We start from the raw sequence: 23,509 nt of genomic DNA on the forward strand, positions 1-23,509 counted from the left end.
CAATATGAAATACATTCATCATAAATCGTGAAATACAACACTTCATCATAAATCATAAGATGCAACATTTAGTGATAGTCATAGAGTACTAGCTAAGCAAACAACATAAATCATAGGTAAAGGTTCCCCCGCACATGCGTGCTAGTCGTTTCTGACTCTAGGGGCCGGTGCTCATCTCCGTTTCATAGCCAAAGAGCCAGCGCTTGTCCGAGGACGTCTCCGTGGTCATGTGGCCGGCATGACTAGCACCACAAGGCTAGTTGTTCAACCTCCCATCTGTACGCTGATTCGTTGTTGTCTCGAATGAGGCCAATCACTATTGTACCATTTGCAAACTTAAGTACTTTAATAGAGGGATCTTTTGAGGTGCAATCATTGGTATATAGAGAGAAAAGAAGTGGAGAGAGCACACAGCCCTGGGGGGGGGGTATCTGATATGATTTTGCCTAGCTTCACTTGCTGCTTCCTGTCTGTTAGAAAGCTTATGATCCACCTACAGGTGTGCTCAGGCACGGGTAGGTGATTTAGTTTAGTGAGAAGAATATCTGGAATGATGGTATTGAATGCCAAACTGAAATCTACAAAAAGGACCTTGCATATCGCTAAGCATATTTATTTATTTATTATTTATTTATTTATTTGTTTATATATTATAAATAAGTATTTTGTGTAAGATTTTTTATGAAGATACTTGCTAAATTGAGGTCTCAATATTTGCATTTGAGAAAAGTATTTCTGTCATAGAAAATTTGTGACTCCTTTCACCAGGGCTTTTTTTGTCATAGAACACTCAGAACGGAGTTCCAGCACCTTTTTTTTGGATGGAACCTTGTAGGGTAGGCAAGGCGGGTTGTATGATGTGTGAGTTCCGGCACCTTTTTCTTTTACAAAAAAAGCACTGCCTTTCACAAATGTAATTGTATGTTTGGTAGTAAACATCAAATTTCCTTAAGCCTGCATTATTTTTACTTTGCAAAGAAACACACTTTATATAAGGTTGCACTATGGGACTTCCTGCCATTTGACTAAAATTATAACAATCTTTTTAGTGTAATATTTGTTGACAACAATTCATTTACAAGAATTTATTTAATAATAGTGAAAATTGGATGAAAATATTCATGTACTATTGTAAAAGTTAGAAATTGACTGCATAACAGTCCATATTGTGATTCTGTTAAATATGTATATGTGTTGCATTAACTGAAACCTTAGTACAAAATCCAGAAATAATCTTACATTAGAACAAATGAATTTCTAAGCAGATTAAGTATGATATTGTAGAAAAGAAGGTATTGTAAAATTTAAATTCTAGGTAACTCATATTTGACTTACTTTAATGAACAGCTTTGTCTTTAATAATGCACATGATTGACTTTTATATCCTAGCTATGGAGTTGGGATGTTTCCCCGTATAAAAAACATGTTGTATTTAGTTTATTATGTTTTAATGCTGCAATTCATGTTTATTTTTCTTTAAAATGCTAATTTATTGCAGAGTCAAGTATTAATCAAATCAAACTATGGATGGAAGCAAAAAACCAAAAGGTGTTTATTCAGTAAAAGATTCTAATGAAGCAAGCTGTAGCAATGTCAGCCTAGATACTGACACACAAGTTTTAGAGAGGTATGCTTTATTTCCAGTTTATTTTAAAAACTGATGTGCTGTTAAATAGATATGATGAAATATTTTTCCTGTCTCAAATATGCTATATGATTTCATAAAAAACAGACTGGGAATGTTCAGTGAATTTGCATTTTCATCACAATTTAGTAAATGATTCTGAGAACACAGAAAGATATTTTTATTGCATTTTTATTAACATTTATAAGATAAAATAAAAATAAAAATTGAGAAAGATAAAGAAAGGACTTTTGACAGTAGACTATAAAAAATGGTACAGCTCCAACTCGATACCCTTTGCCATCCATTCTCCTAGTGTGAGAATTAATGTAGCCTTCTATCTTAGTTGCATATAAGATTCTCACCTCTGTTAACTTATATAGTAATAATGTTCTGAATTTTCTTTCGAGGTATTCATCAAAGTAAAAGGAAAACTTCTTGTTTTTGTTTTATATTTGTTTTAATATATTTCTGAATTAAGATAAAAATCTCATCCCAATATTTCTTTGTTTTGATGCAGTCCATCATAGATGATTAAAAGTAGTCTTTACAGTTACATTACCAGAATATATTTGAAATTCCATTCTACATCTTTAACAATTTGGGGGCATTGAATACCAATGATACATTTTCTGATAGTAATTTTATTATTACTAATTACTCCAGGATGCAAGCTATTCCATTGATTAACTGTTTCGATTTTCCAAAAATTTCTTCTTGTTTCATCATTAGCACACAGCACAATTTCAAATTCACTTGATGCAAATTCAAAACCATGGCTTTTCTTATATAAATTATTTTTTTCTTTTAATTGTACATAGGTGAGCACACCCTTTTGTCTCCTTCTTTCCTCTTAAACTAGGTACATCTTGAACAAAAACATATTATTTCACCACAAGTCAACCAGATTGGTCTTATTATCATTACTTTTCTAAAGAAAGCTTTTTGGAATGACAATCAAAAAGCATCTTAAGTGAGAGTTTTATTTTTCTAAACTCTTAGGATAGCACACTGAACAAAATGATTTTAAAAATCTGCATTCACCTTAGTTTGTCAAATAGGTGTACTACCCAAATCTCAATTTGGTAATTTAATTTTCTGACTAATGTTTTTCTCCTTACACACCATAGTTATCCATCCTAGTGCAAACAGCAATTTAAATGTACATCAACTAAAACTATTTATACATCTGAGGAATTATAACAGAAGAGGGTCTCAACCTATTCTCTAAAGTAACTGAGGATAAGAAAAGAAGTAACAGATGGAAACCTATCAAGGGGAAATCCAACCTAGAACTATGGAAAAAAATTCCTGACAGAACAATTAATCAGAGGAATGGCTTGTCTCCAAAAGTTGCTAGAGGTTTTTAACAAGAGGTTGAACAGTCATCTGTGCAGAATGATATATGGCCTCTTGCTTGAGTGGGGTTTGGACTAGAAGACCTTCAATGTACCTTCCAACTCCATTATTATATATTCAGTTTTCTAAATCAGTTTTGAAAAGAATATTGCAATAGCTGCTTTGTTCAATTCAATGTGCTGAAATGTGGACATTCAAGAATCTACATCAATATAATGATTCAGTAGGTGTGTATAGATGCTGGTTGTTTTAAACAAATTAAATGGGACATCTTATATAAAGATATCCATGTTAGAAATAATTTTCTATGAAAAATGTACAGAAGAGATTGGAAGGTCTCTTTAAGATTTTGAAATGAAACTTTGAGATGAAGAGTGATACCAATCAGTACCTTGTGAAGTTTTCAATAGGCTAGAATGCAAACTACCTCTGCCTGAAGCTTCATCTTCGACACCCAATGAAAAGAGAATTAAATCCATAAACACTTCTTAACAAACAATAAATAGTATGAATTGTTTTGACTTACGTCTTAGTAATATGTGTGAAACCAGCCACTGTGATATGCAACAGATAGAAGTTAAAATAGAAAATGATTATATGATTATCTGTTACATTTAGAGGACTTTAAATCCATACTATACCAATGGAGTCCCTGCAGATTTTATTCCGCTAGTTGTTGCTGAATATGGGGGCAGTGCTCATCTCCGTTTCAAGGCCATTGAGCCAATGCTATCTGAAGACATTTCCATGGTCATGTGGTCAGCATGACATTATGGAACACTGTTACTTTACCACCAAGGTGTTACTTATTCATCTACTCACATTATAGTTGGAGCTGGGGCAAGGATGAGAGCTTACTCCATTGCGTGGTACTCAGATCTTGAACCTGAACTGCCAATTTTCCAGCCAACAAGCCCAGCATCTTAACTACTGAGCCACTTACTGTATTTATGACTAGATCACATTTCCAGGATTTGAACAGCTGATCACAAACATCCCTGTCTTTTTTATATTTAGGTTCAATGTATTATTTATCAATCAATCCATTATTGTATGTAGATAGCCATTAAAAAAGCATAGCCATTTCATGATGAATGGTACCAGAAAAATAGATTTCAATATTGTTAACATATTAATTGCATTCTAGTGCAAAGTTTACAGATACACTCCTCCACCATCTCTATGAAGATCAGACTTCCTTGAAGTGGTCAGTATTGACCTCTAAGGTTCGATGCACCTATTCATTATTGTTGTTTTGTTATTATTCATTGTACTATTAAAATCATATTTATTAAAGTATTTGTGTACAGTGTTTGGGGAAGATGAACAATCTGAAACTTCATGAAGGGGTTGATGTGACGATCAGTTTGAGGACTCCAGATGTAGATACTCAGTGTTGGAATGTAGTCTGCAGGCATGGCTGTTTGAGAGATTGGCTAAGAATTAGAACCTATTCTATAGTATTTCAGATAATCTGAAAATGTATTGTTGCTGATGGTACTGAAAGTTACTAAAATATCTAGTGATTCTACTTGAAACCTGGTTATTGTAGAGAAACATTAGTAATAATCTCCTCTAAAACAATTTGCGGTGGATTTAGTTAATGTATTTTAAGCAGAGGAATCTGAATATCTTAAGTATACTTTGGGAAAGTAATTTCTTTAAATCTTGAATCTTCACAGTATAGCAAAGCCCTTAATTTTTATCAGATATTACAAAATAAGTAAAGATTTCATTTAATATATTGCTAAGGAGGTAAGATAATTGTTGAAGGAAAAAATTCAAACTGAAAAATCAGGTAATTGGGTAGTTTAATCATATATGTTCTACAATAAAAATTAGGCATGAGACTGAACCATATGCAGGAATCAACTTAAATATCTGGTAATATAGACTTTCAATAGGAGGTATCTGTATTCATTCAGTGATATTTTCTTGGATGTAATTCTGGGTTTGTTACATCTCATGTATAAAAGCAATATTTTTGAAAGGTAGAAACTAAAGACAAGCAATAACCGATCATAATCTTTATGTAATTTTAAATGCTTCATGAGCTATTGTACGTGGTCAGGCCCCAAATGCAGAATTAAGTAGATTTTTTTCAGTCTGGTTAATCTGGAAAATAATCTTATGCTTTTATATTCTTTTGCAATGTAAAGCTTTCTTCATTCCATAGTTTACATCAAAAACAAAAATTATCTTGCAGCTGTATGGACAGCCATCCTCTCTTCAGTCATAATCGAAAAAATGCACAATTTCCATGCCCAGCCAAAAGTAAGTTGTTATAATTTGGTTCCAGCCTTTTTACCTAAGATTGGATTCACTCAAACTAATAGAACTAATTTGTTGAAATTGATTAATCCACTGCAAGTAGATTTGTGAACATAAACAAGGGTTGAATTAACTTTGACAAAAATGTTTTATTTATCAGTTAAAAAAGACAAAAGAACAATAACAAAATTGCTAAGCCAATTTAAATAACATCTGCATTTATGCTATAATTTGAAATATTCTGTAGGAAAGATCAAGAATTATGTTTTCCCTTCCAAAAAACTGGGCCACATTAGCATGCTCCAAGTCTCATCCATAAGTAATGTCAATAAGAACTAGGAAGCATTGACATACATTGTGAAAATGGTAGTGGCAGATTCTACATCTTTGATTGTCTTTTGTTGGTTATTTTTCTTCCACATTTGGCTGATTTTGTTGTTGTTGTATTATATGACTACTATATTCTTTATAGTACTACACTCTGTACTCGTTACAGGCCAGAGTACAGACACCTTTAAAGCTTATGAGAGATATGACCAACTCCTAGTATCAGCAGTGGCAACATGCGGCTTACGACTACCATGTGGGCCACATGTCTTTCACAGAATGTTTTCAAACAGCAAGTTCTGTTCAATAGATTATTGTGTTGAATCACTGACAGGCTTGTGACTGCTTCTAGATCAGGGCTTTTCAACCTTTTCACCCATTGTCGCCTAGCAAGGTGTCAAAAACTTGATGACAAAAAAAAAAGGAAAAAAGTATAGGTAGTCCTCAACTTAGAACAGTTCTCTTAGTGACTGTTTGAAGTTACAACGGCACTGAAAAAAGTGACTTATGACCATGACCAAGTGACTTTCACACTTATGACTGTTGCAGCATCCTCAGGGTCTTGTGATTTACATTCAGATGCATGGCAACTGATTCATATTTATGATGGTCACAGTGTCCCAAGGTCACGTGATTCCCTTGTGCGACCTTCTGACAAGTGATGTTCATGGGGGAAGACAGATTCATTTAACAACCATGTTGCTAATTTAACAACTGCAGTGATTCACTTAACAAATATGGCAAGAAAAGTCATAAAATGGGACAAAACTCATTTAACAAATTTCTCACTTAGCAACATAAATTTTGGACTCAATTGTGGTTGTAGGTTGAGGACTATCTGTACACTCACTTACCACACTTTTAATGGGAAACTTGTGCCTGTTTCTCTGACATTAATCTTTGCATTGTTCTATCCTCTTCTCTCCTTCTGGTTGACTCAAAGAAGCTGATAGGTGATTGCAGGAGCTTTGGAGGGGGTTGTGGCTTCTGCACTTGAAGTGAGGGCATGGGGGGCATATTGGGGTGTTAGTTGGCTATCCCCCAAAGATTCCCTTACTTTAAAACAGCTCTTGGGTGGCAACAGTTACCCAGCATGTGGGGCTCAGGAGAAAGAGATGCCAGCAATCCATCCCAAAAATGAGGGACTCAGAGGCAGCTACAAGCAGGGAAGGCAGGGAAGAGGGGGGGCAAAGAAAGGAAATCAAACCTGATTGACAGGTAGCATAGTAACCATTCCCCTACTCTGCAGAAGGCAGATCCCTATCATCCCCAGCCTTGCAGGGATCTTCCTGCCCCAAGGTTGCAAACAAAGGCAGGTTCCAATGAGGAGGAGGAAGAGGGTTTAAGCAAGCTTTAGCAACCAGAGTGGGGATCCCCCACAAAAAACATGCTTTGTGGGTAACCACCCAGCATGACAGAAGTGACCAAAACTTGCTGCAACCACCCAACAGATGGGGGTGGGAATAAACCCAAACAGGCCCCCCTACCAATTCTCAACAGAAATACTCACAATAATGAAAACCTTGGACAGGGGGAAGAGTGCAGGCAAGCGGGCATCTTGCTCAGCTGGTGGCTTGGGGAGGAAAGGTGGCAGCTTCACCACCACCCCAAAGCTGCCCTCTCACAAAAGCAGGATGAAAAATCCAAAAAACGACCAGGAAAACAGGCTAAAACAGAAGAATGTCTCTTCTAAACAAGAAAAAAAAATCACATCCGCATCCAGCTCTTGTGGGTGGAGTGGGGGATTTTTATTTTTTTGCCTCATTTTGCTCTTTTAAAAAGACCGCCCCCAACACCAGAAGCCATGCGCCATCACCATTTGCCTGCTGCACCCCCCACAGACCAAAATCCCTTCTTTCTCTTCTTTTGAAACAAACAACCTACTGCCCTGAATCCTCCCGTTCCTCCCTTCTGAATTACAATGAAAGAAAGCCAAGTTTTTTCTTTTGTGATCTTTACATATTTAAATTGCTAGAAGGAAGTGGGAAAGCAAACCATCACGAGACACTCTTCTGTTTTAACTTTTTTCCCTTGTCATTTTTTGGAGTTTTCATCCTGCTTTTGTGAGAGGGCAGCGTTTTGGGGGTGAAGCTGCCCCCTTTCCACCACCCCCAAGCCACAGCTGAGCAAGACATCTGCCTGGCTGCCTGCCCAGCCACGCTCTTCCTTCTGTCCGAGGTTTTCACTGTTGTGAGTATTGCTGTTGAGGATTGGCAGTGGGTGTGTGTGGGGGCTATTTGATTTTTATTTCCCCCACCAATTGCTGGGTGGATGCAGCAGGTTTTGGTCACTTCTGTCATGCTGGGAGGTTATCCACAAAGTGCTTTTGTTTTGGGGGGGAGCTCTCCATTCTGGTTGCTAAGCTTGCTTAAATCCTCTTCCTCCACCTCTCCTCACCTTTGTCTGCAATGGTGCAGCAGGAAGACCCCTGCCAGGCTGGGGATGATGGGGATCTGCCATCTGCAGAGTAGGGGCAGGGCTCCAGCTGATTGGCACTTCTTCTGTGCTCAGCAGACATGCCAGGATCAGCGCTGGGCTCCAGATGATCAGCGCTTCTTCTGGGCTCAGCAGAAGCCCCAGGATCAGTGCCGAGCTCCAGCTGGAGCACAGCGCTGATCCTGGTGCTTCTTCTAAGCCCTGACAGCCCTGAAGAAGTGCTGATCAGCTGGAAAGTGGTACTGATCCTGGTGCTTCCATTGAGCCCCGAACAAGCACTGATCAGCTGGAAAGCAGCACTGATCCTGGTGCTTCTGCTGAGCCCTGACAGCCCCAAAGAAGCCCTGATCAGCTGGAAAGCAACGCTGATCCTGGTGCTTCCGCTGAGCCCTGAAGAAGTGCTAATCAGCTGGAAAGCGGCACTGATCCTGGTGCTTCTGCTGAGCCCTGACAGCCCCAAAGAAGCACCGATCAGCTGGAGCCCAGTGCTAATCCTGGCACTTCTGCTCAGGCCTGACAGCCCTGCATCTCCAGCCATCTCTCATTCAGGCTTGTGCGGTGCTGCCACCAGTTCAGCTTATTCCCCTCCCCTGCTACCACTTCTCTAGGATGGTCGCGTACCATCTGCCAGGTGCCAATGTACCACTGGTGGTACATGTACCACTGATTGAAAAGCCCTGTTCTAGATTGCCTTATTTTTGAATTCTATAAACACTGTTGAGTTTTAATTAATATATGTTAAAGAAGTACTTTGTTATAAAGTTAAAGCCATGGATGTTTAATTAGTTAGTTAGTTAATTTGTTTATCAAACTAGTATGCCACCAATCTTGCCCAAAGTGGCTCTAGGTGGTTCATAGGCATTGAATCAATGCAGAATAAAAAACCAATAAATAAAGATATTTAAAGATTCAATTAAAATAAAATTAAGAAGGATGGAGATAGAGGAAGCAAAGTGAACACAGGAAGTGTGGTGTTCTCTATTCCATTAGCCACCTCCAAAGTGTCACACCCCATTAGGATCCCAGGCTATTTGGCATAATCATGTCTTCAAGACCTTTTGGAAGGTCAAAAGAATGGGATTGAATCTGATCTCAGGGGAAGATGTTCCAAAGGGTGGGAGCCATGGCAGTTAAGATTCTTCTTGTTGCAATTCCTTGGCTGTCAAGGAATTTGGTAGCATGCCCCTTCTGCCAACACATTGGGGAGGGGGGTAATCCCATTGGTTTGAGCTGATTCCTCAGATAGGCTGGACCTATACCATAATGGCTTTAAAGGTGATGACCAACATGTTGAATTGGACCTGGAAGCAAACTACCAGCCAGCTGAAGTTCTGGATTATTTTAAAGGGTAGACCTATTTAGAATGAATTGCAGTAATCCATATGTGAGATGACAGACAGGTGAGTGACTGAGTGCAGATTGCATACCAGATCTCTCTGGGGCAGCACAATCTCATCTAGAACTAAAGATGTAGACAAGCTGAATGTGTGTTCTAATGTTATGAGCTAGTTATGTAGTGCCTTAGCTATTGTATTACAATTATTTTAATTATATCTTTCATTTGGTTTATAGGAATTTTATCATACTGTTTTTCTATTGTGTATTGCTTGTAAGCTATCCAGAGCTGTTTAAGATGGCCATCCAAATTTTTTTTCTAAACAAATAAAATTACTTTTCCTTCAAAACTTACCAGTTATTGTGCTCTAGCAAAGAATCTTTGTACACCAAATAAATCTGACTAAATAATTCAAGAAAAAATAACTATACTGTGTGCACAATTATTAGGCAAGTGAGTATTTTGACCATATTATCATTTTCATGCATATTTTCCACCTCCAAGCTGTATAAACTTGAATGCTTAGTGGATATAAGAAATCAAGTGATGTGTATTTGTGCAATGAGGGAGGGTGTGACCTAGGGAGATCAACAGCCTATATCAAGGTGTGCATAATTATTAGGCAGTTTCTTTTCCTCAGGCAAAATGAGCCAAAAAAGAGTCTATCCAGTCATCCAGGTCATAGTTATCCCAAAGATGTTTTTTCATGAGGCAACTGGACTTAATTGTTTTTCTTTGAAGATGCAATGTCGCGTGGTCGCACAGAGAGACGGACGCTTGAGCCAGGTAATACTTCTTTATTTGGATCAGGAATGAAGCTGGAGCAAAGGGGTTACCTGGCGTTTCTTATACCTGCCCAGGTGAATGGTGACCAATAGATTTAAACCTGGGCTTCCCGCCAGTGCAGGTGGCCAATGGATTTAAACCCTGGCTTCCCGCCAGAGCTGACCATGCCCTGGGGCTGTCAACGACTTACTCTATTCAGGCTTTCCCGCCAAAGCGGTTATAGCCTGGAGCTGTCCAGCCCCCTGCTGTGCTGACATTTCCGTGTGTGCTTAACAGCATACACTACACCCCTTCCCCCATAGTGAGGACCTCCCTCTGTCATTCTGTCTCCATAACTATATACACTTATTTACACTGTACAATATTTACATACACAGGGTTACAATTGTCAATCCTTGGTTGTTTCTCCACTCCCCTAAGAACACACATAGTCTGCCAGGTAGCTTGGAGCCTTGTGCGGCCTGCTTGATCTTCTTGGGACTGGTTCTCCTGGTGGTGTGGTGTTGTGTCTAGGTTCTCTTCCTTGTTGCTCCTGTTGTGGTGGATTGTGATGTGTCTCTGTGTGTGTTCTTCTGGGTTCTGGTGACTGCCTGGTATCTCTGTCTGTCTCCTGCCTGGGGTGGGGTTGCCACTGTGCCCCTCTGGTAACCTTCCTGGGTGATTGTGTTTGTGTTGGCTCTTCCTCTTCAGCCCCCAGTGTGTCCTCTATCACTCTTTCAGGAGCCCTTTTCCTCAGCTGGTCCAGGTGCCTTTCCACAGGAGTCCCCCCTCCACCCTTACTCTGTAGGAAAGGGGTCCTGTCTGTTCTAATATCTCCCCTGGCACCCATGGGTGACCTGTGCTGTAGTTCCTGGCCCAGATGGGGTCTCCTGTGTTGAAACTTGTTTTGATGTTGGGGTTCCCGGCGTCTGCTGCTACCCTGTCTGGGTGAAGTCTGTCTAATGTTGTTATAAGGTGTCTCCCCCATCTGAGTTCCGCTGGACTTTTGCCTGTGGCAGTGCAGGGTGTTGCATGTTGGTGTAGGAGGAATGTGGCTAGTCTTTGCTTCCAATTTCCCTGTACTATGCACTTGAGAGCATCCTTTGTTGTCCGCACGAATCGTTCTGCCAATCCATTACTGGCAGGGTGGAAGGGGGCCGAGGTAGCATGCCTAATCCCCAAGGTCCTCAGGAACACCTGGAAATCCGAGGAGGTAAATTGTGTTCCATAATCTGACACGATTACATCAGGCAACCCATGTGTAGCAAACATCCCCCTCAATGCTTGAATGGTCCCTGCTGAAGTCATGTTGACCATGGGTACCACCTCCAGCCATTTGGAATGGCTGTCAACAGCTACCAGAAATGTGTGACCTTGGAAGGGGCCTGCATAGTCTATATGTACCCTGGACCATGGTGAGTGTGTTTCTTCCCACTTGTGGACTGGTGCATGTGGTTGTTCTGGCCGTGTCCTCTGGCATGTATAACACCCCGCTACCAGTGCTTCTATCTCCTTGTCCAACCCTGGCCACCACAGGTAGCTCCTTGCCAGAGCCTTCGTTCTTACTATTCCTCGGTGTCCTTCGTGTAATGACTGGAGAACTCTTTCTCTGAGCCTCATGGGAATGATGACTCTATTTCCCCACAAGAGGCATCCCTTGTATGTGGATAGTTCATGCCTTCTGGAGAAGTAAGCAATGAACTCTTGCCCTGGTGATTTGTCCTACCACCCACTGCTCACCCATGATTGTACGCTGCTCAGAACCTTGTCCTTGGGGGTCCCTGTGGCTATATCCCTTGCATTGAGGGGGCATTCTGGCAGCTCCTGAATTGCCAGTATTTGAACAGCCGGTGCTGGGTCTGGCTCAGTGTCCTTCAGAGGAAGTCTGCTGAGGCCATCCGCGTGCCCCGTCTCTTTCCCCGGTCTGTGTACCAGTTTGCAAGAATATGCAGAGAGAAATATGGACCACCGTAACATCCTAGGTGACAGGATCTGTGGTGTCTGCTTCTCTGTTGTGAATAACCCTAATAATGGTTTATGGTCAGCATAGATTAGAAATTCCCTACCATAAAGGTAGTCATGAAATTTCTTTACTCCAGCTACCACTGCCAGTGCCTCTTTGTCTATCTGGGCATAATTCCGCTCTGCAGCTGACAGGGTCCTGGAGTAGTAGGCGATGGGGGCCTGCATTCCATCCTCCCTTAGATGGCTGAGAACTGCCCCAATCCCATAAGGGGATGCATCACAAGCAAGGCAGATTGGCTGGTCCTCCCTGAAATGGGTGACTGTGGCATTGCCTCCTAACAGGTTTTTTAGTGTTTGGAATGCGTTGGCATGTTTGTCAGTCCAGTCCCAGGATGCTTGCTTGTCAAGCAACCTGTGTAGAGGTTCTGCAATTGTGGCCTTGTGTGGCAGGAATGCATGGTAAAAGTTGAGGAGACCCAAGAATGCCTGCAACTCAGACTTGTTTTTGGGAGCAGGGGCTTCTTTGATTGCCCTGACTTTGGATGCAGATGGGTGGATGCCTTGAGCATCAATCCTGAACCCCAGGAACTCTGTCTCAGTTACCCCAATCTTGCATTTCTCCCTTTTGAGCTTCAACCCTGCTCCCCTGAGCCTCTCAAGGACTGCCTTCAATCGGGCTGCCAGTACGTCCTTGGAGCCAGCTGCGATCAGGACGTCATCAAAGTAAGGACAAACCCCTGGTATTCCCTTGAGGGTCCTTTCCATCACCTCCTGGAATATTCCAGGAGCCATGCTGACCCCGAACTGCAACCAGGAACTGGGTATGAATGAGCGCTCAGAGCCCGGTGGATGGTGTCCACTTCCAGCTCTGCCCCGTCTGCGTCGCTGCACCCTCTCAGCTGGTGGATGGATCCGCCTTCCCTCACGTCGGACTCCTCGGCTGCGTCCCAGGCTAGGAATTCCTCTTGGACATCCCTCAGGGTCAGCTTCTGTTTGGCAAAAAGTTTCTGGCGCAGCTTCCTGTCCCTCAACCCACAGACGATCCGATCCCGCAGCCAGATTTCTAAGTTCTCAAAATTACAGAGGCGAGCTGCCTGCCTCAGGGTTGCCATGTATTGTTTGGCAGACTCACCCTGCCACTGGTCCCGCTTCTAGAAACAATACCGCCAGGTGATCTCGGATGTCTCGGGCTTGAAGTGCTCGGTCAGTTTAGCCAGCAACTCGTTGTACCCGACGGAGTGGATGTCATCGGGAGCGCAGAAACCGACCGCCAGCTGGTACGTTTCCGTGCCGCAGCTGCAGAGTAGCGCCACTGCTCTCTGCCGGTCTTCTTTCACCCCGTTCGCCCGTAGGTAGCACTTGAGCTGCCCCACGAAGGCTTCCCACTCCTCTGGGCGGTTGCTATTGAAAAGGGGATACTGACCCAGTTGTGCCATTCCGCCGTCTCGGTCGTCCTGCATCTTGATCCGGGGCTGCCGATTGGATTCCGTCCACGGCTAGCGTTGTCTGGTGCAGGATCCCACCTTCGTCGCCAATGCAATGTCGCATGGTCACACAGAGAGACGGACACTTGAGAGGTAATACTTCTTTATTTGGACCAGGAATGAAGCTGGAGAAAAGGGGTTACCTGGCGTTTCTTATACCTGCTCAGGTGAACGGTGACCAATAGATTTAAACCTGGGCTTCCCGCCAGTGCAGGTGGCCAATGGATTTAAACCCTGGCTTCCCGCCAGAGCTGACCATGCCCTGGGGCTGTCAACAACTTGCTCTATTCAGGCTTTCCCGCCAAAGCAGTTATAACCTGGAGCTGTCCAGCCCCCTGCTGTGCTGACATTTCCGTGTGTGCTTAACAGCATACACTACAGAAGACGTTTCACTTCTCATCCAAGAAGTTTCTTCAGCTTTTTCAGCTCTCAGAGCTGAAGAAGCTTTTTGGATGAGAAGCAAAATGTCTTCAAAGAAAAACAATTAAGTCCAGTTGCTAAGATATTGGGGCATGAACACAGAACCATCAAATGTTTTGTTGAAACATTTGATAGTCAACAGGTTGCAAGAAAAAAAGCACACATTAACTGCCAAAAATTTGAGAAGTCTCAAACATGAAGTTACCAGGAGTCCATTATCCTCTGGTGCTGTTATATTCCTGAACTGCAACCTACCTGGAGTCTCCAGAGGTACAAGATGTTCAGTGCTCAGGGAAATGGCCAAGGTAAGGAAGGCTGAAACCTGACCACCACTGAACAAGACACATGTTGAAACAGCAAGAACTGGGTCAAGAACTTTCTGAAGACCGATTTTTCAAAGGTTTTATGGACTGATGAGATGAGAGTAACTCTTGATGGACCAGATGACTGGATCAGTAAAGGGCACAATGCTCCACTTTGACTCAGACACCAGCAAGGTGGAGGTGGGGTACTGGTGTGGGCTTATGTTATTAAACCTGAGCTAGTTGGAACCTTTTGGATTGAAGGTGGACTCAAAATCAACTCCCAAACCTACTGGCAGTTTTTAGAAGACACTTTCTTTAAGTAGTGGTACAGGGAAAAAAATCTGCATCTTTGAAAAAGACCATGATTTTTATGCAGGACAATGCTTCATTGCATGCATCGAAGTACTCCATTGCATGGCTAGCCAGTAAAGGCCTTAAAGATGAAAGGATAATGACATGGCCCCCTTCCTCACCTGACCTAAATCCTATTGAGAACTTGTGGCCCTTCTTAAATGGGAGATTTATAGTGAAGGAAAACAGTACATTTCTCTGTACAGCGTCTGGGAGGCTGTGGTTGCTGCTGCACAAAACATTAATCGTCAACAGATCAAGAAACTGACAGACTCATTTCTGGTTTAAATCTCCAGCTACCTGAGTAAACGTACATATAATTAAGAATAGAATAGAATAGAATAGAATAGAATAGAATAGAATAGAATAGAATAGAATAGAATAGAATAGAATAGAATAGAATAGAATAGAATAGAATAGAATAGAACCTTGGAGATGTTCTAGTCCAGCCCCCTGCTCAAACCGGAGAACCTATACCATTTCAGATAAGTGACTGCCCAGTCTCTTCTTAAAAACCTCCAGTGATGGAGTGGCCATGATTTTGGCATCATTTCACTGGTCTACTAATTTAGTCACTTTATTAAACAACAAAAGATTGGTTTGGCATGATTTGTTTTTGTCAGGACCCACTTCAATCCCACATCTTAAGAAAACAGAACCCTTGGAAGCAATTTCTTCCAATAGGAACTTTTCTCAAGAGTAGTTGATAGCAGAACTCAGGGAAAGGTGAGGTTTGATTTTGGGTCAGAGGGGATAGATAGAAATGAAATAGGAATGGGTTCTGACAGTTTTTAACAAACCCCTGCTGGCTACTAGTTATAATTTTGTTTGCTTTTAGTTGTTCACAGATCTTTTTTATTATCTTTACCAGCTCCTTCAGAACTCTGGGATATAATCTGTCAGGTCCCAGTGATTTATATTCATCAAGGTCAGATAGGTGTTCTCTTACCATTTTCTTGCTTAATTTAATTTTTATTTCTAGTTTGTCTTTTACAGTAGTTTTTTTTGTATGTTGGGCTAAAATTTCTTTTTGTGTGAAGACTGATGCAAACAATGAGTGTAGCAGCTCTGCTTTCTCTCTATGGCTTGTTATTTCTTTGTCATCTTCTATCTTTAGTGGACCTAGTTTCTTTGACTTTTTATTATTAATATGTTGAAAGAAACTTTTTTTATTATCTTTGAGTTTTGTTGCAAGTCTTTGTTCATTCTAAGCTTTTGCTTTCCTGACTTCATCTTTGCATGTTATGGCTGTCTGCTGATAATCAGCCATAGATATGTGTCCCTCTTTTCATTTTTTGCACTTGTCCTTTTTGTCTTTCAGTTTGTCAGAGAGATCTTTGTGCAGCCATGCTGGTTGTTTCTTGATTTTTTTCTTTTTCTTTTTCAGTGGTATTGTGCTGGTCTGGGATTTTATGATTGCATTTTTCAGAGTTTCGCACACTTCTTGGGTTGTTTCCAACTTTAGGATTTTCATCCATGGAATCTTTCCTTCTCTGAGTTTGTTAAAATCTGTTCTTTTAAAGTTTAAGACACTGGTTGGATCATTTTCTATTGCTTATTTGCATTATATTGAATTCAAGTATGACATGGTCATTTTCACTCAAGGTTGGTTAGGAATCTGTTTGAGAGTTTGTCTTCCAGTTGATATCTGGATAGTTGAAGTCTCCAATTACTATTATGGCATGCTTCCTACGTGCATTTGTTAACTGTTTGGCAAACAGTTCATCTATTTCTTCTGATTGGTTGGGTGGCCTGTAATATATACCTGTGGCAATGTCAGTTTTTTTTCCTTTTAGAATAGAATAGAGCTGGAAGGGACCTTGGAGGTCTTCTAGTCCAGCCCCCTGCTCTAATGATTGGTAACCCTTCCCCCTCAATTTGCATTTAAAGCCCTTCTAATGAGTTGGGCCAGTCTTATTCTGAGTACATTTTTCCCTGATTTCATGATGTTCAGCCCATCCCTTGCCAAGACTCCATCACGTAGGAAATGCAGTCCATGGTCCAGGAAACCAAAGTTTTCTTGGCAACGTCAACCCTTTGTTGTTGTTGTTAGTTGCGAAGTCGTGTCCGACCCATCGCGACCCTATGGACAATGTTCCTCCAGGCCTTCCTGTCCTCTACCATCTTCTGGAGTCCATTTAAGCTCACGCCAACTGCTTCAGTGACTCCATCCAGCCACCTCATTCTCTGTTGTCCCCTTCTTCTATTGCCCTCAATCTTTCCCAGCATTAGGCTCTTTTCCAGTGAGTCCTTCCTTCTCATTAGGTGGCCAAAGTATTTGAGTTTTAGCTTCAGGATCTGGCCTTCTAAAGAGCAGTCAGGGTTGATCTCCTCTAGGACTGACCGGTTTGATCGCCTTGCAGTCCAAGGAACTCGCAGGAGTCTTCTCCAGCACCATAGTTCAAAGGCTTCAATTCTTTGGCTCTCAGCCTTTCTTATGGTCCAGCTTTCACTGCCATACATTGCAACTGGGAAGACCATAGCCTTGACTATACGCACTTTTGTTGACAGGGTGATGTCTCTGCTTTTTAGTGTGCTGTCCAGATTTGCCATGGCTTTCCTCCCCAGGAGCAAGCGTCTTTTAATTTCTTGGCTACAGTCCCCATCTGCAGTGATCTTGGAGCCCAGGAAAATAAAATCTGTCACTACCTCCATTTCTTCCCCATCTATTTGCCAGGAATTGAGAGGGCTGGATGCCATGATCTTGGTTTTCTTAATGTTTAGTTTCAACCCAAGTTTTGCACTCTTTAGCCAGTGGTTTATTTCTAGAATTCCTTTTTCCCCTCAATGGGTGTTGGCCTTTCAATGGGACTACTGATGAGAACACTACTGATGCTCCTAGCTCCTTAACTTTATTGCCTAGTTGCTTATAGTCTCTCAGTATTGTGCTCAGGTTCTTTGTTGTGTCATTCATCCCAATGTCAAGGAGTAGGAGAGGGTAGCAATCTGTGGGCCTAGTTATTTTGGTTAGGTTCTTTGATTTTTTCTCCAAGGACACAACATACTTCCCTGGATTATATGTCTGGTTTGCAGATAGCTGATTCTGTTCCTTTGAGAATAGAATCTCCTATCACCAGCACTTCTTTTTTTTGGGGGGGGGGATGCAGTCTGAGGTGCTTTTCTGTTTGTCTCAGTTGTGTTTGTTGATGTGACTTTTTAAGGGATATTTGATGTTTCTTTGCTAGGTTTCTGCCTGTTTTCTTTGAGAGGGAGGTTGTGGGTCTGTGTATTTCCATCTAGGGAGAGAAATCAATTGCTCAGTTTTAATGGGGCTGCTTCTGGTTGGGTTAGATTGGTTAGTAGGGATTTGTTAGATGTATGCTGCTGCTTCCTTTGATTATTGTGTTTCCTTCTATGTGTAACATATCTCTATTTGTCTTCCTCCAAGGGTTATCAGTAGGGTCAAATCTGCTGGGAGTTATTTGTCCATTGTTTGGTTTGGTTTGGATATAGCTTTCTTTTGTAGGATGGAGTTTGGCTAGAGTTGCTTCTAGATCCCTTACTTTTTCTTCTGTCATGTTTCCCTAAAAGTAAGATTTTGGGAGGTGGACCTAATATAAGCCCTTCCCCCAAAATAACCCCTAGTTTTGCAGTGAGGCGCACACCTAAAAACCCAGCTAGGACCGGGATGGAGCTTACAATTGCAGCCAGGCCTTCCATGGAACAACACTTGCCTCACCGGCCCACTTCTTCTGCAACTGAAGGAGCAGCTTCATTGTGCAGCTGAGAATGTAGCTAGGGCCTGCATTTTGCAATCAGAGGGCTTTCTGGAAGGCCTGTGCAGCTGATAACTGAGCTATGGATTCAATCTGTAGCTCAGTTCTTGGCTGCACAGGCCTTCTGGAAAGGCCTTTGATGGTGAAATGCAGGCCTTAGCTCCATTCTCAGCTGCAGAATGAAACTTCGGCTGCAGAAGAAGTGGGCTGGCTGGCTGGGGCTTCCAGTGCCAACACCACAAGGTGAGTAGAAAAGCCCCCCCAAAAAAATAAGACCTTGTGCCTCTTTTGGAGGGAAAAAATGAGACTGGGTTTTATTTTCAGGGAAACATGATAGTAGTTCACATAGATTACATTTAATACATGTATAATTTGGGTGCTCTTTGGGCATAAGCACAAATGTAGAACATATATTGCATACGTGGGATTTGTTGCCTAGTTGAAATAAGCAGTCACCAGCCAAAACTTCCAAGAAAAAGAAATGGTAATTTATTTGCAAAGGGGATGCTTGTAGTGCATGCAAGCACACAGTGGACACATCCTAAATGTTCAATATTCATTCTTCAATATTCATGTTATTGCTGTTATAAATTTACCTCCCACTTCTCCTCATTGGCTCAGCAATCATGTTGTAATCATGCTGTTACAACCTATCCAACCTATCCAAAGCTGCTAATGAATACATTATCTCCACCCCTGGTTACATCTCCCATCACTCTAATTCTATTGCCACCTGCCCTTATTTATGAATTACCTTTTATGGTTGTTAGTTCCTAGGAGTTGTCTCTAAAGTTACTATCATATCAGTACATTCTGGTTAAGACCAGCTTTCAGCGTAGAAGAGACCTTCCTAGATACAATTTTCACAATGTATTTCTTCACAGGCTACAATGTCTTCTGCAGTTTCTGTAAAAACAATAGATCCTTTTCCCCACACATATCACAATACTTTTGGTCACCTGTTCCATGAGTTTGAATATCCCTCTTTTTGGTAGGTGGATGTGCTTTGCTGTTAGCCTTGTTTCTACTTTCTCAGGAATTTTTTCTATCCTTTTTTCTGCCTATTTGTGCTTCTTTTTCCACCCTGTTATTTATTTAACTTTCTTACTATTATATTAGTTTTATTTTCTTCCCTCTATTTTTTTTAAAAAATTGAGCTCCAATTTTTCCCTACCTTATTATTTAAGTTTTGCCTTGTTAAGATTTGTCTCTTTATTCACTGTATTTTTTCTCGATTTCTAATGTTCCACTCTTGTCCTTATTACTTACCTATTTATTTATCTTTTATTTTTCTGTCCTGTATTTATTTTTAATTTTCTACTGGGGTCTTTCCTCCCTTCCTCAAATTTAATTGTTGCCTTCACTTCCATTATTCGGTGCTCTGGCCTCTAGTCATTTTCTCTGCCATTCCATTCTGTCTTTCGGTACTTGGGTCTTTTTGTCTGGTCAGGCCTTTCCAGTTGGCTTAGCTCCACTGACTGGTCCGCTTCACTCAGCCGGCCACTCAGCTTTAGAGATCATTACTTTCTAAATTGATGCGCCTCTGCTGCTACTATGCTACCCGTCTCTGCTGCTTCTTCAATCATCCCTCCACTGATTCTGCTGCTGTGTTTCTCCCCTCCACAGATTCTGCTACCACCAATTTCTCACAGCCATTGGTTCTTTTTGTTAGATGATTTGCTCCAGGCCCTTTGACTCTATGAATGGAAGGCTTATGACTGTTATTGAAAAGAAAGGTGGCTATATTGGTCATTGATTTTTTTTTTGAAATGTCAGAAATTATTTGTACATTTTGAGTTGTTTGTTTATTATTCTTACTTTAATAGATGCAAGTAAATGAGTGAGATGGGCAAATTTTCATTTTTCATTTAGTTGCATAATAATTCTGCACACTAATAGTTGCCCAGTAATTGTGCATGCATAGATATTCTCCTAAGAAAACCAAAACTTCACTTATAATTTCTTAAATATTCAGGTTTCAGGTTTATTAGCATTTTGGATTGACTGAGAGCACTGTAGTTGTTCAATAAGAAAATTATTCCTCCAAAATACAACTTGCCTAATAATTATACCTATAGCGTGCATGGAACTTTCATGTATTTTGAGGTCATTCTAATCATATATTGTAATTTGATTGTATCATTCTATGTATTTTTCCAGAAAGTATGCTCAGACTCATCTATAATTTGATAGTTCTAGGCCTAATAACTCCATTCTGCTTAGTGAAAAAACTCTTCTGTGTTATATCAAGGTAAAGTGGATCAAGAATCTTTTTTGAATAATGAATTATGACTATCCAATAGTTTTAAATTTTTAAATTTGTATTTGTTAGCAGTCATGCTATTTTTCAAGTCCTGTTTTCACCCTCTACTCCTGGAAATCCAAAAATCATATCAGTAATAATTCCAAAACTAATTTGCATTTTTATTTTAATATTAATAAAAACACTGGAATAAAACTGAATGTAATTTAAGGATAATATTTATTTGTATTCCATTGCCATTTGGTTCTTGGAAGGAAAGAATTGCTTAAAGTTTCTTTGAAACATATAGTACCATTTTCTAAGCAAATAAGGCTAAACATTTACCATTATAACTATAAATGAATAGTCACCATTTTTTCTCAGTTAAAGATGAATGGATGGCTATCACCTATTAGTAAGGAAAGGCCTTTTGCATGGACAGGAATTGGGATTTGATTTTTGTGGTAGAGGAGAGTTTCCATTGGTGTCCACCATTAACAGATGCTTTCAAGCAAGCCAAATCTTATTTATTTATTTATTCGATTTATATACCGCCCTTCGCCAGTCACTTTAAAAAAGTAAGAATAGCTGTAAACGTCTGTGAGGAATCCAAGGGAAAAAGATTATGGAGACTGAGCTTCGCTTTTAGCATAACAATTTACTTTTTTATGCTGTTTTGAAATTATATTTTGGAATGTAAAAAGTGAAGTAAGAAGATGATACCTACAACCAAAAAAGGTACCACATTGGAGATCCTAATTTTAGTAATATTTTGTTAGTCAATTGGGCCATAGTTGTCCAGTACAAAGAAAACCCAATGAAGTCTGATTACCCAATATCTATTGCTTTGCACAAGAAATTTGCTCTTGGACAAACGTTTGGATTGAGGAATTTCAGGAGCAGAAATTCAGGAAGTTGCCACAATTGGGAAATAGTGCTCTAAAGAATTCAGGATTCCTTTTTTCTTAATTAGCACTTAACACAAAGATGGTGGCACACATCTTCATGAACACATATAATCAGATTTTTAAAATAAATCAGATGCAGGTCAGAAAAAATCTAAAATAAAATAAAATAAAAATACCCAGATATAGTAATCCTTATTATAAACATATAAAGTTTATTTCTGATTTAAACATTCAGCTAAAGTAAAATTCAATTTTGTAACAAAAACTAGAACTTGTCAACTTGGACAGCTGCAAGTTAGTAGTGATTTTTTTCAAATGCACTATAATTATCAGAGTCTCTTTACCAAGATTTATTCAGAGGATGGAGATGAGTTCTCATTTAAAATGAATATAAGGCCACAAACAATAGAATGGGAATTTTTTATTTTTTTTCTAGCAGTTTTCCTGTGATGCAGAAAGGCAGAGCAGCAGATCTACACACACATATCAGTGATCCTTGCAGCCGCCTGTTTATGTACAGGTAGTCCTCCACTTAAAACAATTTGTTTAGTGACCATTCAAAGTTACAGTGACACTGAAAAAAGTTGATGACCAATTTTCGTATGACCATTGCAGCATCCCCTTGGTTGCATGATCAAAATTTGGATGCTTGACAACTGGCTCATATTTATATCGGCTGCAGAATCCTATGGTCATGTGATCACCTTTTGCAAGCTTCTGACAAGCAAAATCAATAGGAGAACAAGATTCACTGAACAACTGTTATTACTAACTTGACAACTGTAGTGATTCATTTAACAACTGTGGCAAGAAAGATTGTAAGATGGGGCAAAATTCACTTAAATGTCTCAGCAATGGAAATTTGGGGGTCAATTGTACTTGTAATAGTCTCTTGAATTGTACTACTTGTAATAGTCTCTTGAATCTTTTTATTCGGGAAACTATCCTACAGAACAAGTTAAGTAAACAGAAGATTACTTAATGGGATTTTAAGGACTTGGGACCAAAACATTGTGAGATTAATTCTTGATTTTTGTTGTTTTCTGTTGTTTTTAGTGGGAGCTGTACTCAGAAAATTGTTGCTTTGGTGACCCTATTCCTGTTGCCTTTTGGTAAACATATAATTATGTTGTCTTATATTCAGATTTATATTGTATTATATTTAATATATAATATATATCATATAATATATAATAATATATCATATGTTATTTCATATTTATTATAATATAAAATATATCATCATCACAATATAAATGACACAAAGATAATGGCGAAATGGGGGAGGGAAAAGAGGTGAAAAGAGAAATGTTGGGTAAGAGAAAAGAGAAGCAAGAAAAGCCTTCCAACATTTTTCAATGCAGTAGAATAAAAATAATGAACTACAGACTCAACTTTTTACTTTTACGTACTTAATATATATTATTCATTTCTACAACAACAAATTTATCTGATCAATAAATCCCAAAATCAGAATTTTATTTTTTTCTGTATCAAGCACAAAGTCTAGAAGCAGTTTCCAAATAGAAACAAAACTGGATATATTCTTTTTAATTACAGCGGTTAGCCATCTCTGCTAACTCCATCAATTTTTGCATCTGTTCTTCCATTGTTGGAATTGTTGTATCTTTCTATTATTTCTGCATAAAGAATTCTCCCTGCAGTCAGCATATAGCAAAGTTCCACATTTGTTGCAAGTTCCTTATGTAATAGTCCTAAAAGAAAAATTTCTGGTTTTGATTTTACATTCATGTTAGGAATCTTTTGCATTAAAATGTGAATCTAGCCTCAATATTTATTTGCTTTGTCACAAGTCCACTAAAGATGATAAAAAGTTCCTTCTTTTCCATTACCTTTCCCACATATATATGAAATTTATGTATGTTTGACCATTCACCCAGTGTTAGATACCAATGATAAATCATTTTATAAACATGTTCTTTTAAATTATAATTCAATGTAAATTTTAAAACTTTTATTCAGACGTTTTCCCATACCTC

At 39.8% G+C, this 23,509-nt stretch overlaps 1 protein-coding gene across 1 annotated transcript in view; it reads left to right on the forward strand.

Annotated features, from left to right (window-relative positions):
- Positions 1–1,523: 1,523 nt before the first annotated feature.
- SUN3 (Sad1 and UNC84 domain containing 3) overlaps positions 1,524–23,509 on the forward strand; it is a gene marked incomplete at both ends in the record, with an annotated part of 63,787 nt that continues 41,801 nt past the window's right edge. The window contains 4 exons of the mRNA XM_083377578.1: positions 1,524–1,627; positions 5,160–5,257; positions 20,520–20,610; positions 22,566–22,621. Coding sequence (XP_083233704.1) covers positions 1,524–1,627; positions 5,160–5,257; positions 20,520–20,610; positions 22,566–22,621 — 349 coding nt within the window. The remainder of the gene's footprint in view (positions 1,628–5,159; positions 5,258–20,519; positions 20,611–22,565; positions 22,622–23,509) is intronic.

Source organism: Vipera ursinii (genome assembly GCF_947247035.1).
Source record: "Vipera ursinii genome assembly, chromosome: Z".
NCBI lineage: Eukaryota > Metazoa > Chordata > Lepidosauria > Squamata > Viperidae > Vipera > Vipera ursinii.